This window comes from Microcaecilia unicolor, chromosome 6, assembly GCF_901765095.1.
Source record: "Microcaecilia unicolor chromosome 6, aMicUni1.1, whole genome shotgun sequence".
Lineage (NCBI taxonomy): Eukaryota > Metazoa > Chordata > Amphibia > Gymnophiona > Siphonopidae > Microcaecilia > Microcaecilia unicolor.
The window spans coordinates 321,770,538-321,785,691 of record NC_044036.1 but is presented as its reverse complement, the minus strand read 5'-3'; the positions used below and the strand labels follow the sequence as shown (position 1 = coordinate 321,785,691).

The 15,154-nt window shown below is 45.4% G+C and overlaps 1 protein-coding gene across 1 annotated transcript in view; it reads left to right on the top strand.

Annotated features, from left to right (window-relative positions):
• The window catches only part of MBTD1 (mbt domain containing 1), a 109,153-nt gene that overhangs the window by 52,377 nt on the left and 41,622 nt on the right, over positions 1-15,154 (top strand). Inside the window, exons 14-15 of the mRNA XM_030206862.1 lie at positions 5,535-5,682; positions 9,404-9,486. Of these exons, the coding sequence (XP_030062722.1) occupies positions 5,535-5,682; positions 9,404-9,486 (231 nt within the window). The remainder of the gene's footprint in view (positions 1-5,534; positions 5,683-9,403; positions 9,487-15,154) is intronic.

The following is a 15,154-nucleotide window of genomic DNA, read 5'->3' as shown; positions in this document are numbered from 1 at the left end:
GGTTGAGGCCCAGTAAAGATTCCTTGCTGGCACTCCGGGCCATTGTTCCAGTTCCCCAGGCGGAACAGAGACAAGGCAGATTCTTTGTCTGCTTCATTGTCCCAAAAAAGGAAGGCACCTTTTTGTCAGGTCTTAAATCTCAAAGGTCTAAAGCGCTGCCTCCCAACTGTCCCGCTTTTACAGGAGACACTAAGAGCAGTCATAGCCTCAGTTCAAATGGGAGAATTTCTCACCACCCTCGATCTCGAGGAGGCATACTTGCATATACCCATATGACCGCTGCATAAGAGATTCTATGTTTTGCAGTTCTGGGCTGTCACTTCCAGTTCAGTGTTTTGTCCTTCGGTCTTGCCAAGTCACCAAGAATATTTACCAAAGTTATTGTGGTGGTGGTGGCCTTCCTTGGGCGCCAGGGAATCAGAGTTCACCCGTATCTCAATGACTGGTTCGATTGTGCATAGTTCTGTTCGGACAGTGTGGTTGCAACAGACAAAGTTGTCCATCTTCTGCAGTCATTGAGTTGGCTGATCAATTTTGAGAAGAGTAAACTAACTCCATCGCAGTCACTGGAGTATGTGGGCATTCTATTGGACACAGCAAGGGAGAGGATCTTCCTCAGGGAATGCAGGAGGTTGAAGCTGGTTCAACAGATTCGTTGTATTCTCAGTCAAGGCAAGCCTAGGATCTGGAATTATGTCCAGGTTCTGGGATCAGTGGCAATGGAAGTGATGCCATGTCCATGGGCTCATATGCTGCCATTACAGGAATCTCTTCTCAACCGCTTGTCTCCAGGGTCACAGAAGTATGACTTTCATCTTCTTTGGACACTGGTTGCCAGACAGAGTATGCAGTAGTAGTTGTCGCCCAGGAATTTGACTGTCAGCGCTCCCTTTTCTGATAACACAGCCGGAGGTGGTGACTGTGGACACGAGCAAATTGGGTTGGGAAAACTAATTACAGGTTCCATCTGGCAAAGGGCACCTGGATGGAACAGGAGTCTCACTGGTCATTAAATTGCTTGAAGCTCAGAGCAGTGCAGAAACGCCTTACACGACTGAGTTTTCTCCCAACAATGTGACGGTGGTGGCTTATATCAACATGGGAGAAAATCCGCCAGAAAAGCGGAGAACTCAAACGCCCCACGGTAAAGACAATATTGCAGAAAAAGTGGGAGAGCGACCAAGGATACCAGAAACTGGAGGACGTTCGATAATAAACAGTTTTATTGATAATTTGAAGACTCGACACAACGTCGTGTTTCGGCCGTCAGGCCTGCATCAGGAGTCTTCAAGGGGATCTTCTTCCACCAGCTGCTAGTTATAACTACCTGAGTTTGTGAAAGGAAAGAGAAGAGAGAGGAGCTGGAGACCTAGCAGCTGGTGGAAGAAGATCCCCTTGAAGACTCCTGATGCAGGCCTGACGGCCGAAACACGACGTTGTGTCGAGTCTTCAAATTATCAATAAAACTGTTTATTATCGAACATCCTCCAGTTTCTGGTATCCTTGGTCGCTCTCCCACTTTTTCGGGTTATATCAACAAGCAAAGCAGGACCCAGTGGTTCTGGTTGTGGCCTCCCTTGAATTTGGAGACAGAATTTCTGGGAGAATGGGAACTATTCAGCCAGGGTTTTCAGCTGATACTGGACTGATGGAGTACTCCGTTTCAGGACTTGATGGCGATGAAAAAGAATGCCAAAGTGCCCAAGTTCTTCAGACATTGGAAAGAATGGGGATTGATGCCCTACTACAGCCTTGGCCGGAAACACATCTACTGTAGTCATCCCTCCCTGACCCACGGTAGGTCGCATGTTGAAAAGGATCGCATTGCATCAGGGTCGAATAATTCTCATAGCCTGGGATTGGCCGTGGTATGCGAACCTGATTCAACTGCCGGAGAGGGATCCTCTCCATCTTCCGCAGGTGCACAGCCTGCTGAAGCAAGGTCCAGTGCTCATGGAGGATCTGTTCCCCTTTGGTCTTGCAGCTTGGCCATTGAGAGGGCTCAGTTGAGACACAAATGTTATTCTGATTCGGTCATCACTACCTTGCTTCAGGCTCAGAAATACTCTGCATCCATGACATATGCAAGGGTGTGGAGGACATTCGAGGGCTGGTGTTCTGAGTGCATACTTTCTCCCTTCTCTGCTCAGATCACACACACCCTAGTGTTTCTCTAGGCAGGCCTTCAGAAAGGATTGAGATTGGGTTTTCTAAAAGTTCAGGTTGCAGCTTTGGCCTGTTTCAGGGGCCAACCACAGAAGACATCTTTTGTGGGTCACCCAGATATCATTCGATTCTTGCAGGGAGCGAGCCACTTTCGGCCTCCCTTTTGTACATTATGTCCAGAGTGGAACCTTAATTTAGTCCTTCGGGCTCTTCAGATGCCTCCTTTTGAGCCACTCTGGAAGACCTTCTCGAAAGATCGTACGCTAAAGACAGTGTTCTTGGTGGCTATTGAATCGGCACATCGGGTTTTGGATCTTCAGGTTCTCTTATCAGGATCTCTTTCTCCACATTTCAAAGGCAGGGGTCTCCCTGTTTATGGTTCTTTTCTTTCTTCCGAAAGTGTTATCAGCATCAGCATCCCTCTACTACTCCCCGCCACCCCCACAACCTAATCCTTAATAATTCAGCAGCCAATTAAGTGCACAATGGAGCATGGGTCTTCATAGAGTGGGCGTGGAGAAGTGACCTTGTGGTTAGAGTGCCTATCTTGACATCCAGAGGTGCCCATTTCAAATCCCACTACTGCTCCTTGTGATCTTGGGCAAGTCACTTAATCCTCCATTGCCTCAGGTACAAACTTAGATTGTGAGCCCTCCAGGATCAGGGAAATACCCAGTGTACCTGAATGTAACTCTCCTTGAGCTACTACTGAAAAAAGATGTGAGCAAAATCCAAATAAATAAATAGAGCAGCAGTTTTGTCTCTGGTGGAGTAACTGGGAGCTCCTGGAACATCTGTTGCTGTGCTTCCTATCTTCCGCAAAGAGACAAACCTTTACCAACAGCATTTCTACAATACCAGTTTAAAAATGTTAGAAAAAAACAAGACCAAGAGCCAGTCCCTGCGGCACACTGCTTGTAATTCCCTTATCCTCAGAGTAAACTCATAAGTACAAAAGTAATGCCATACTGGGAAAAGACCAAAGGTCCATCGAGCCCAGCATCCTGTCCACGACAGCGGCCAATCCAGGCCAAGGGCACCTGGCAAGCTTCCCAAACGTACAAACATTCTATACATGTTATTCCTGGAATTGTGGATTTTTCCCAAGTCAATTTAGTAGCGGTTTATGGACTTGTCCTTTAGGAAACTGTCCAACCCCTTTTTAAACTCTGCTAAGCTAACCGCCTTCACCACTTTCTCCGGCAACGAATTCCAGAGTTTAATTATACGTTGGGTGAAGAAATATTTTCTCCGATTTGTTTTAAATTTACTACACTAGTTTCATCGCATGCCCCCTAGTCCTAGTATTTACCACTACCCCTGTACCAGTATCCTTTATCACCTCCAATTAAACTGGTTTCTAACCCATTCAGTCACTTTAGGACCTATACCAAGGACGCTCAGTTTATTTATAAGCCACCTATGCAAAATTGTCAAAGGCTTTACTGAAATCTAAGTATATCACAAACAGCACTTTCCCTCAATCAAGCTTTCAAGTCACCCAGTTAAAGAAATTAATCGGATTCATCTGACAAGAGCTACCTCTAGTACAGTTCCTCCCAACCTTTTTGTGGCTGTGATCCCATGATTGTGGCCAAATTAAATTGTGACACCTCCCCCCACCCCCTCCAGAAGTGCAGCATAATGATGCACATACAGAGAGCCCAAAGGCAGGATTTTCCCGACCCACAGTTTTTGGGAAGCTGTAGTAAAACCATGCTACCTTGAATCCTGCAAACCATTGGTTTCCAGAAAATGTACTATTCTCTGTTTTAGCAGCATTTTCATTAATTTACTCATCACAGAGGTCAGAATAAATTAATGGAAACGTTGCTAAAACAGAAGATAATGCAGTTTCTGGAATCCACATTCACAGCTGCCCATATAAACCACCTACTACTACTATTTATCATTTCTATAGCGCTAAGACAGGTAAACAGACAGAACAATTAAGGGTAGGGGAATAAATAGACAAGGTAAAGGACAGGGCAAGTGAGTAGTGGTTAGGAGTCAAAAGCAGTGGTAAAGAGGTGGGCTTTAAGTTTGGACTTGAAAACGGCTAAAGACGGGGCTAGACACACAGGCTCGGGAAGTCTATTACAGGCCTGAGGTGCAGCAAGACAAAAAGGGGCGGAGTCTAGAATTAGCCCAGCCATTGTTGGGCTGGAGCCTTAGCATGCATCTCCTCCCAGAGCTTGGTGCACTTGCTTTCTGAGTCTGGCCACTAGGTGCTAATCATATAGGACTAGATTCTATATATCATGCCTAAAAAATCGGCGCCAAAATGAAATTCACCTAAGCGTACTCTATAAAGTACTTAATTTAGGCATACTTTATAGAATAAGCCTAAATTTCTTCGCGGTATATAGAATATGCCGAGCGCTTCTCCATGTGACTAAATTTAGTCGCGGGCAGTTATGCCAAGTAAAACTTGATGTAAATCCCATCGCCTAAATTATGCACAGAGTGGGTGTATTCTAGAAATGCCCATGACCCACCCATTCCAGGCCCACTTTTCAACGATTCGACTTAGAATTTACAAGCACCATGTTACAGAATACACTTAAACAGTTCTGCTCGTAAATTCTAATTAATGCTAATTAGTGCTGATAATTGTTTGTTAACATCCAATTATCAAAGCTGATTAGCTTGTTAACCAATTAGTGTATGCGCATTGTTATGGAATACACTTCGATTTCTGCACAGAAATCTCAGCGCTATATATAGAATCCTGGGAATGATGGCTGTGAATACTGCTAATGTGCTCTTTTGTATTCGTGGCTTATTTTTATTACAGAAATATAATTGGACTTGTTGTGTTTGTGTTTAACATAAGTACAGAACAATAATTCTGCACTATACTGTTCTAAATCAAGAAGTAGACAACTAAAAGAATGTTAATCAGTTCTAGAGAAAAATGTGAGCTTTGCATAATTTGTATCTTAGAAATAGAAAAGGTGAAATTGGTTTGGTGGTTATACATGTAGCAGTATTTCAAGCTTCACTGCTTCTTGCTCACTGAAAAGTTGAAACGGGCATAAAAAAGCCTTATTAAATTATATAAGAACGATATTGAGTTTTCTGCAAAAGCACAATTTTCTCTTAGTTAAGGGGCTGGTGGGCTGTAGCACGTAAACATGATATTGAAACCACATTTCAATGTGTTGTCCGTGTGAGTCCACTTTTGGGGGGAGGGGGAAAAAAACTCATGCTTGCCTTTTTTCAGCTTGAATTTGGTACCTGTTGTCCTGCTTGTTTGAGATTTTGCTGTGGATCTGTGACACTTTCTCCTAGAGAAGAATAGTATTTAACTGAAGTGTTGTTTTGTTTTTCTGGGATTTTCTTTTTTTTTTTTTTTTTTTGAAAAGGTGTTAGCTTATGGTTACCTTATGATTGGGGTCGACGGCTCAGAGGCAGCGGATGGCTCGGACTGGTTTTGTTACCATGCCACCTCCCCTTCAATATTTCCTGTTGGTTTCTGTGAAATTAACATGATTGAACTTACTCCACCTCGAGGTAAAGCTGCAGCGTGATAACCATCTGGCTTATATATCCTTTCATGTTATTTTGTCCCTCAGTTCTCATTTCCTCAAGCTTTCAGAATATTCTGCTCAGTGGACTGCCCCACCCAGCCACACTGTGCTGTTTGATGTACCATATTTCATAGTAGTTAACAATTATTCCTTTCTTTTTATTTTAATTTTTTAATTTTTTTATCCCATCAGTTCCCTTGGACCTCCATCTTAAGCTGAACCAGAGCTGGGTTCATAGTGCCATGAGCCCTCACTTGTAACTGAATGGAGATATTTCTCCCACACATGGCCCCATATTTAAAGTAATTTAAGCAGACCAGCTACCAGTATTCAGAAGAACTTAACCTGGCCAGTGTCACTGAATATTGGCACTAACTGATCATTTTTAAAGTGAGCAGGAGTGGGGCATTCTGGAGGCAAAGTTGAGGAGGAGCCAGGAGATATGCTGGTGCCAGCATAATTAACCGGGCATGTAGGACTGCATAAATAGCAGTCCTTACTTTGCCCACTTAGTTATGTGGGTGCTGGCTCTGAATACCTGTCTGCATGTGTATAACTTGTGGGTACTGGCCTCCAGATCAGAGATGACCTCTCCTCACCATCAACAAGCTTCTAATCCCCCCACCCCCGGCCTACCTTAATTGGCCTGTTGGTCTAGTGCAGTGGTTTTCAACCCAGTCCTCAGAGACCACCTGTCCAGTCAGGCTTTCAGAATACCCACAATGAATATGCACAAGAGATATTTGCATGCAGTAGTGGAAGTGCATACTAATACAGTGGGGGAAATAAGTATTTGATCCCTTGCTGATTTTGTAAGTTTGCCCACTGACAAAGACATGAGCAGCCCATAATTGAAGGGTAGGTTATTGGTAACAGTGAGAGATAGCACATCACAAATTAAATCCGGAAAATCACATTGTGGAAAGTATATGAATTTATTTGCATTCTGCAGAGGGAAATAAGTATTTAATCCCTCTGGCAAACAAGACCTAATACTTGGTGGCAAAACCCTTGTTGGCAAGCACAGCGGTCAGACGTCTTCTGTAGTTGATGATGAGGTTTGCACACATGTCAGGAGGAATTTTGGTCCACTCCTCTTTGCAGATCATCTCTAAATCATTAAGAGTTCTGGGCTGTCGCTTGGCAACTCGCAGCTTCAGCTCCCTCCATAAGTTTTCAATGGGATTAAGGTCTGGTGACTGGCTAGGCCACTCCATGACCCTAATGTGCTTCTTCCTGAGCCACTCCTTTGTTGCCTTGGCTTTATGTTTTGGGTCATTGTCGTGCTGGAAGACCCAGCCACGACCCATTTTTAAGGCCCTGGCGGAGGGAAGGAGGTTGTCACTCAGAATTGTATGGTACATGGCCCCATCCATTCTCCCATTGATGCAGTGAAGTAGTCCTGTGCCCTTAGCAGAGAAACACCCCCAAAACATAACATTTCCACCTCCATGCTTGACAGTGGGGACGGTGTTCTTTGGGTCATAGGCAACATTTCTCTTCCTCCAAACACGGCGAGTTGAGTTCATGCCAAAGAGCTCAATTTTTGTCTCATCTGACCACAGCACCTTCTCCCAATCACTCTCGGCATCATCCAGGTGTTCACTGGCAAACTTCAGACGGGCCGTCACATGTGCCTTCCGGAGCAGGGGGACCTTGCGGGCACTGCAGGATTGCAATCCGTTATGTCGTAATGTGTTACCAATGGTTTTCGTGGTGACAGTGGTCCCAGCTGCCTTGAGATCATTGACAAGTTCCCCCCTTGTAGTTGTAGGCTGATTTCTAACCTTCCTCATGATCAAGGATACCCCACGAGGTGAGATTTTGCGTGGAGCCCCAGATCTTTGTCGATTGACAGTCATTTTGTACTTCTTCCATTTTCTTACTATGGCACCAACAGTTGTCTCCTTCTCGCCCAGCGTCTTACTGATGGTTTTGTAGCCCATTCCAGCCTTGTGCAGGTGTATGATCTTGTCCCTGACATCCTTAGACAGCTCCTTGCTCTTGGCCATTTTGTAGAGGTTAGAGTCTGACTGATTCACTGAGTCTGTGGACAGGTGTCTTTCATACAGGTGACCATTGCCGACAGCTGTCTGTCATGCAGGTAACGAGTTGATTTGGAGCATCTACCTGGTCTGTAGGGGCCAGATCTCTTACTGGTTGGTGGGGGATCAAATACTTATTTCCCTCTGCAGAATGCAAATAAATTCATATACTTTCCACAATGTGATTTTCCGGATTTAATTTGTGATGTGCTATCTCTCACTGTTACCAATAACCTACCCTTCAATTATGGGCTGCTCATGTCTTTGTCAGTGGGCAAACTTACAAAATCAGCAAGGGATCAAATACTTATTTCCCCCACTGTATATGTCATGCATATTCATTGTGGATGTCCTAGAAACCCAAGTAGCCAGGTGGTCCCTGAGGACTGAGTTGAAAACCACTGGTCTAGTAGCCAGTGGAACCAGGAGTGAACCCAACTTGCTCCTGCCCCTTATGGCTCCTGATTGAAAAAGACCCACCACGCCCTCTAGTGGTAGTCTTGTGGTAGTATTGCAAGAGTACTGCTAGAGGTCACAGCAACCATTTTCAGGCAGGAGCCACGAGAGGCAGGAGCAAGTGGGATTTGTTCCTGTCCCCCTCAACCATTAGACCATCAAGCCAATTAAGATGAGTCTGGGAGGAGGAGGAGATCCAGAGTCTGGTGGAAGGAGTGGGGGCGGGGGGGATCAGAGCTTGGCAGGGGGAATGTAAACTCTTCTTATGTGGGCCAATATTATTAAACTTAAAAAAAAAAAAAAAGCTATCCGCCACTGTCTGAATATGGACCAGACAGTGTTTTAATCTCATCATTGTAGGGCAATCCACATCTAGTGGAATCAAACCTTCACAGGTCCTAGATACTTCCATCAGGTGTCACCTTTGAGCGGTGATTGAGCCCCCTTCCTTCTCCCTGATAGTGACACTTCTGTACAGCATCTGCAGCCTGGAGGATCAGACTAGCTAGTGTTGCCACAAAGGCAATGGCTTGCTAATTTTAACAGCAAAACTGATCTGATACAGTCTGGTAAATGGCACTAAACTTTGTAGAGGTCTTAATTATTTGCCTTTAATAAATAAAGCGCATTTCTATGATACTGACAAGTATTTTTGCAGTACTGGGTCACTTAAATGTGTAGAAATAAGGATAACCAACAAGCAGTGGGTGATAACCTACATACTGGACTAACTCATTGCATTCTGTGACTAACTTTAGAGAGCTCAATGCCTTTTATCAGGTCAGTGAGGAAGCAGCACTGTCAAACCAACCTTAAATAGTACAGAACTAGCCAGGCATGAGGTTATCTGTCTGCATATGTTATCTAGAGCAGTGTTTCCCAAGTCCAGTCCTGGAGTACCCCTTGCCAGTCAGGTTTTCAAGATATCCACAATGACTAAGCATGAAAGAGATTTGTATATAATGGAGGCAGTGTATGCAAATCAAGTTCTTGCATACTTACTGTGGATATCCGGAAAATCTGACTGGCAAGGGGTACTCCAGGACTGGACTTGGGGAAACACTGATCTAGAGCACAGCAATTTACGTTACAGAACATTTCAAAAAAGCCTTAGCCAAGTTCGTGCCTGGGTGTTGCACTATGTGTGAGTGTGCCCACAGAAATAAAAGATTCCAGTTTAATGTCTTCTCCCACATTTTACAGGTTACACAAAGCTCCCATTTAAGTGGTTTGACTACCTCAGGGAAACGGGCTCCATAGCAGCACCTGTAAAGCTTTTTAATAAGGTAAAATTTGAGTATGCACATGTTATGGTTTTATTTTTCATGATTTTACCCAAGTTACTTTGCATATATGCCTTCAGCCTTTGTCATACTGTGTCTTTTGTGTTACTTGTCAATTCTATGACCTGCAAATGGGTTTTAATGAAAAGGTTTATGCAGATTAGCTTCTGTAGCTTAGCATCTATCCTCTAAGGGTTCTCCTCCACCTCAAGGTATATGGTGATTTTTGCAGGGGGGCAATGTCTCCAAATAGGTTAGTTTTGCATGTACCATGACAGTAATGAACCTCACTTCTAAACCAGGGTATATAGTTGTAAGATCTCAATCTATCACAGTAATGCTCACAGATTCTAGTTATAAGTAGGAGAGACCATGTTGTTTTTAATGCTTTATAATATAAATGCTCTGTAAAGTATGGGGATACAGACACTCAATGGCAGGGGTGGGCAACCTGTAGGCTCGGCATGCCAAATGTGGCCTGCCATGCAATTGCAGCCCACAAAACCATGGGAAGTATATACAGAAAATGTTATTCACCAGAGTTTTGTAATTTGGAGATCTGGATCTGGTGTACTGGCACTACTATTGCATCTTTTGGCACACCACAGGACTGTAGAAGTGAGTGAAAGTCCTTTTTGAGTCCCGAAATGTGAGTAGAGGTTAAAAAGAGAACCATTTAGATATCTTCTGTAAGAATTTAAGGTAAGGATAATCTTCCATTGCGTCTTTGGCCGAGTGATCTTCTGGAGGCGATAATGAACGTTGCGAACTAGAAGAGGGAATTTTTGCTAATTCCCAACATGAGAGGCTCTGGAATGACTAAGTGTCCTTACGGAAGCAGGGAGAGACACAAACTTCCAAGGTCTAGCTTGTGCAAGAAGACAACAGTGATTGTGGCCTACTGATCTGCTGACCAGTTGCTGGTTGTAGCAGGGCAACAGATGTTGAGGGACAAGCTCAGAGTAGTACTCTGTATGTTGACTGCACTGTCATTTACAAAGCCCCATCAGTAGCTGAATTAGAAAACTATTAGGGCTCAGGGGAACAGCCATAGAGGGCATCAAAGGAGACAGCCTCTTCAGGGATAAAGTCAAATATGCAATATCACAAATAAAAGATCGCTGGTCTGTGGTTAGGAAACTGTCTTCTTAACTTATTGACCAAACATCTGAATGCCATAGAGGCCAGTCGTTGCAGTTCAAGAATTATCAGTATTTCCAACAGTTTTACCCTCTGATATATCGAGCATATCCCAGATCTCCAGCCCAGCTGCAATTAACTCTTGAGTTAGAGACAGCAACCAAGAGAAAGCAAACAGCAAATGGGACCTGTCACCTCTGCTGTCAAGTCAAACCCTAGTTTTCAACTACCTGCCAGTAGGGAGCAGACTATTGTATTTTAGGGGGGGATGGTATGGGAAGGCATCACTGGCTCAATGAGTTCTCAATATAATCACCCAGGGCAACAGATTGTGGTAGACTTCTAGAGAAGTTCAGTTAGTGAAAATCAGCACGACCAGCATTCCCCACCACAATACATTCCTAAGAAATGAAAGCACTTCTCCAGGCCAACGCGATCAAACTGGTTCCATCTCCTCAATGAGGATAAGGCTTTTATTCAAGATTCTTCCTCATAACAATCAACATAGCATCAATTGCCATATTTAAAAAATCTAAATTCATGATCAGTTCCATAGCTACAATACTCCCTTTGATGGACAGAAATTATTGACTTGCCTGATTGATGAACACAACTGCATAGCTCCTCGCTATTCCAGAACCTGTGGGATAGTTGTGTCTGTCAACCAGCAGGTAGAAGTACAAAACTGAGCTGAGACATATCTCTTATCATCCAGTCCAGCTCTTCAGTATTTTTTGTCTCCAGCAGGCGGATGGACACACTTTTCAGCTTCTGGTTCTGAGTGATTTGCTCCTGGTTCATTTGATTAACTGGACCCAGTTGAGCTTTGCGGGTGGCTTGAATCTGCAGAGTAATATCTGGAGGTCTTCAGATCCCCGTCTATGGTGCCCTGCGAGTTTACTTCTTCCCTCCCTTCACCTCTCCCCGGTTTCCTATGAAGCTCTCCTTTTACAGCACAACAACCTTAAAAAAAAGAAGGAAAAAGGAGGAAGTGACGTCACGAACCTGAATGGCTGCCTAAGTGTCTAGCTCCGACGCAACCCTCTGTAATTTAGCTACAATAGCGCTCCTCTGCTTGTTAAGCGGACTTAATTTGGTATTACGACGTTACCTGTGGTGTGTGGATCTTGTTGCGGGAGTTTCCATCGAAGCAGATGGCGACGGCTCGGAAGGAGAGCGATCGTACCTCAGAGAAGCCAGCGCCCCGGACCACGCGGCGCCATGTGCTCTCGTCCGCACCCGCCTCTCATTCTGACTCAGATTCTGCTCCGTCCCTGCGTGAATCGGGCAAATCTTCCGTCAAGCGGAGCCTGCCCAAAGACCTAGCGAGATTTTTTTCGGAGATCCGCAACGAAATTAAAGCTTCAAAGGAGGAGATCCTGGAAAAGATGAACGTGCTGAGCGTGGACCTCCGGGAGATGGGAGGCCGCGTGGAAGATCTGGAGGTGCGAGTGGACGAGAACGCTGAAAAACTGATCGAGACAGACGCGTCTTTCTAAAGTACTTGCCTCACATGCTGAATTGCAACTTAAATTGGATGACCTGGAAAATCGAGGGCGCCGCAACAATTTGCGGTTTCGCGGCGTCCCGGAAGTGGGGGACCAAGAAGATGTCGGCGCCATTGTGAAGTTGCTTTGTGGCAAGCTGGTAGACTCTCTGGACATTACCTTTGAACGTGCACACAGAGCGTTAGGAAGACGGTCAGATAATAGACCACGAGATATAGTGGTCTGTTTTTCCACTTTCACTATAAAGGAGCAGGTGCTGCAGAAGGCGCGCCAAGTACAGCACATTGATTACAACGACGCACAAGTTAAGGTTTTCCAGGACCTGTCGGCACACACTTTGTCTCTGCGGAGAGGGATGAAGCCAGCTTTGGAAGCCCTAATGAAGCATAAAACTCCCTACAGATGGGCATTTCCCTTTGCCCTTTGCTTCACGACAGGAGGGCATTTGCATCGAACCCGGTCCCTTGAGGAAATTTGGAAGATCTTACGCTCCGAGGGATTGGTGACCACAGACGGCCCACCAGCGGAACTGGACCCGACTACGCGAGCTAAGCTGCAGAAGTGGCAACGAGTCCAGGGCAAGGTGAAAAAGACTCGGACAGGCACCTGACTGGACAGCATGATCTTGTATGTTGGTCTATAGTGGAGTGCCATGTTAGCCTGTCAATGCTTTTTATAATTACAAAGTTAAAAGTTAAGGGGAAGGAGAAATTGAAATGTATGAAAGGAACATTGGGAAAAGGGGGTTTAGTTTAACATTGGTTTCTGGACTGCAGAGGGGAGATTATAGATTGATAAGCAGGGGTAAAGATTTAGGGGGGGCGGAGGGAGGGGTCTTGGGTAGCTGAGCGGGGGAGTGGGTTCTTCCTCTTACATTCCTAGACGGGGGGTTATGACCTTCGCTAGTGGAACTAAGGGAGGTAGGGGAAGGGTGGGAGGGAGTAGTGGGGGGGTCTTTTTTCAGGGTATGTATGTGTCACGGGGTATAGATGGGGGGAAGAAGAGTTGTACTAACTGTGGAAGGTTCGGTGAGGGAGGGGAGGGGTTCTGGGTCAATGTGGGTCTGAGTGTCACCCCTACTTTGTTTTACAGGAGTGATATATTGAATAAGCTTAATGTCTGATTTTAAAGTGCTCACCTATAATGTAAAAGGGCTTAACTCTCCATACAAGCGTCATGCCCTTCAGCGTGAACTGCGCTTAATGTGCCCGAAGGTGGTGTTTTTACAGGAAACGCACTTGTTACCAAAACATGAGGGACTACTGGCTTCCAAACTGTATCCGGGAGTATATTGTGCTTCTGATGTCAAAGGGGGGAAAAAAAGAGGAGTTGCTATCCTGTTTCATAGAGATGTCCATATACAGGTTCTCCACATGAGGAGAGATACTGGGGGGCGCTTTCTTCTTATGCATGTGCAGCTTGAGCGGGAGGAGTTTACTCTGGCTAATGTTTACGCCCCTAATGAACACCAGGAAAGGTTTTTTAAGCACCTTTACAGGGAAATGCAGCTTTTTTCCCGGGGGAAGGTGTTCATGGCTGGAGATTTCAATGCAACCATGCAACCTGGACTGGACAGGTCAGCTCCTCCTGCTAAAGCGGATTATAATAATTCACGGGCTTTACGGAACTTAGTAGAGGAAATGGGTCTGTGTGACTGGTGGCGACTGTGTCACCCGAGAGGGCGAGACTACACCTTTTATTCTCAAGCACACCTTTCTTACTCTTGACAAGACCCTTTTGGACGGAGGAGGGGAATCCGCCATTGGCCATATTACAATCTCAGATCACGCTCCGGCCTGGGTTGCCGTTCCTTCTTTGGAAGGGGAGCGAAGGGACCGAAGGTGGTCATTTAACAACTGCTTGTTGCAGGACCCTCAGATTGTAGCGGATTTCCTCCCGGTCCTGAAGGAGTACTTTGAGATCAATATGGACTCGGGACCAGCTTTGAGCACTGTATGGGATGCTTTTAAAGCGGTAGCGCGAGGACATTTTATTAAGTGTGCCAGTCACAGAAATAGGGCCCATAAGGAGCGCTTGCTGAAATGTATGGCGCAAATTGGAGATTTAGAAATAAAATACAGGGCGTCAGGTCGGGTATCTGACTATCGTAAGCTGCAAGATGTGAGATTGGAGTTGACTGCGTTACATGAGGAGAGCTTGAAGTTTGTCCATGCACGATTGAAACAGGTGTATTATGAAGGGGCTAATAAGCCTGGGAGGTTGTTGGCTAGGAAATTAAGAAAGCTGAGAGCTGATAGACACATTGTGCGTGTGAAAGATGTGAATGGGACAATGTTACATAAATCTGCCCAGATTAGGGAGCGCTTTGCCCAGTTTTATGAGTCTCTATACAGGGAGGATGCTGCCGTGCAGGTTGGGGGGATAGACCAATACTTAGCTGATAGAGGACTGGCTGTACTATCCGAAAAGCAGAGAAGAGAATTGGACGACCCGGTGCAATTAAAAGAGGTGTTGCAGGTTATTAAGGCCTTGCCAACGGGCAAGGCGCCAGGTTTGGACGGCTTTACTAATGAATTTTTCAAGAAGTTTGCGCGAGAACTGGCGCCTTGCTTGACATTGGTTATCAATTCGGTTAGAGACGGGCAGACACTACCTAGAACTATGTTAGAAGCCTGGGTGGCGGTAATACCTAAGCCTCAAAAGGATAGCACGGAATGTGCTTCCTATCGCCCCATATCAATTTTGAACACGGATGTAAAAATCTTGGCTAAAGTGCTTGCTAATCGTCTGGGGGAGTTGTTGCCTACCTTGATCCACCCGGATCAGGTGGGATTCGTGCCGAAGAGACAATGTGCGCCGAATGTGCGCCGAACCCTGGACTTGATGCACTGGGCTCGGTTGCGGGCCTGTCCGTTGGTGTTGCTGGGTTTGGACGCGGAGAAGGCCTTCGACCGAGTCCATTGGGGGTTCTTGGATGGGGTGCTGCACAAATTTGGAATTGGGCCCTTATTTAGATCTTGGATCCAATCGCTTTACACTCAACCACAGGCATGTGTCAGGGT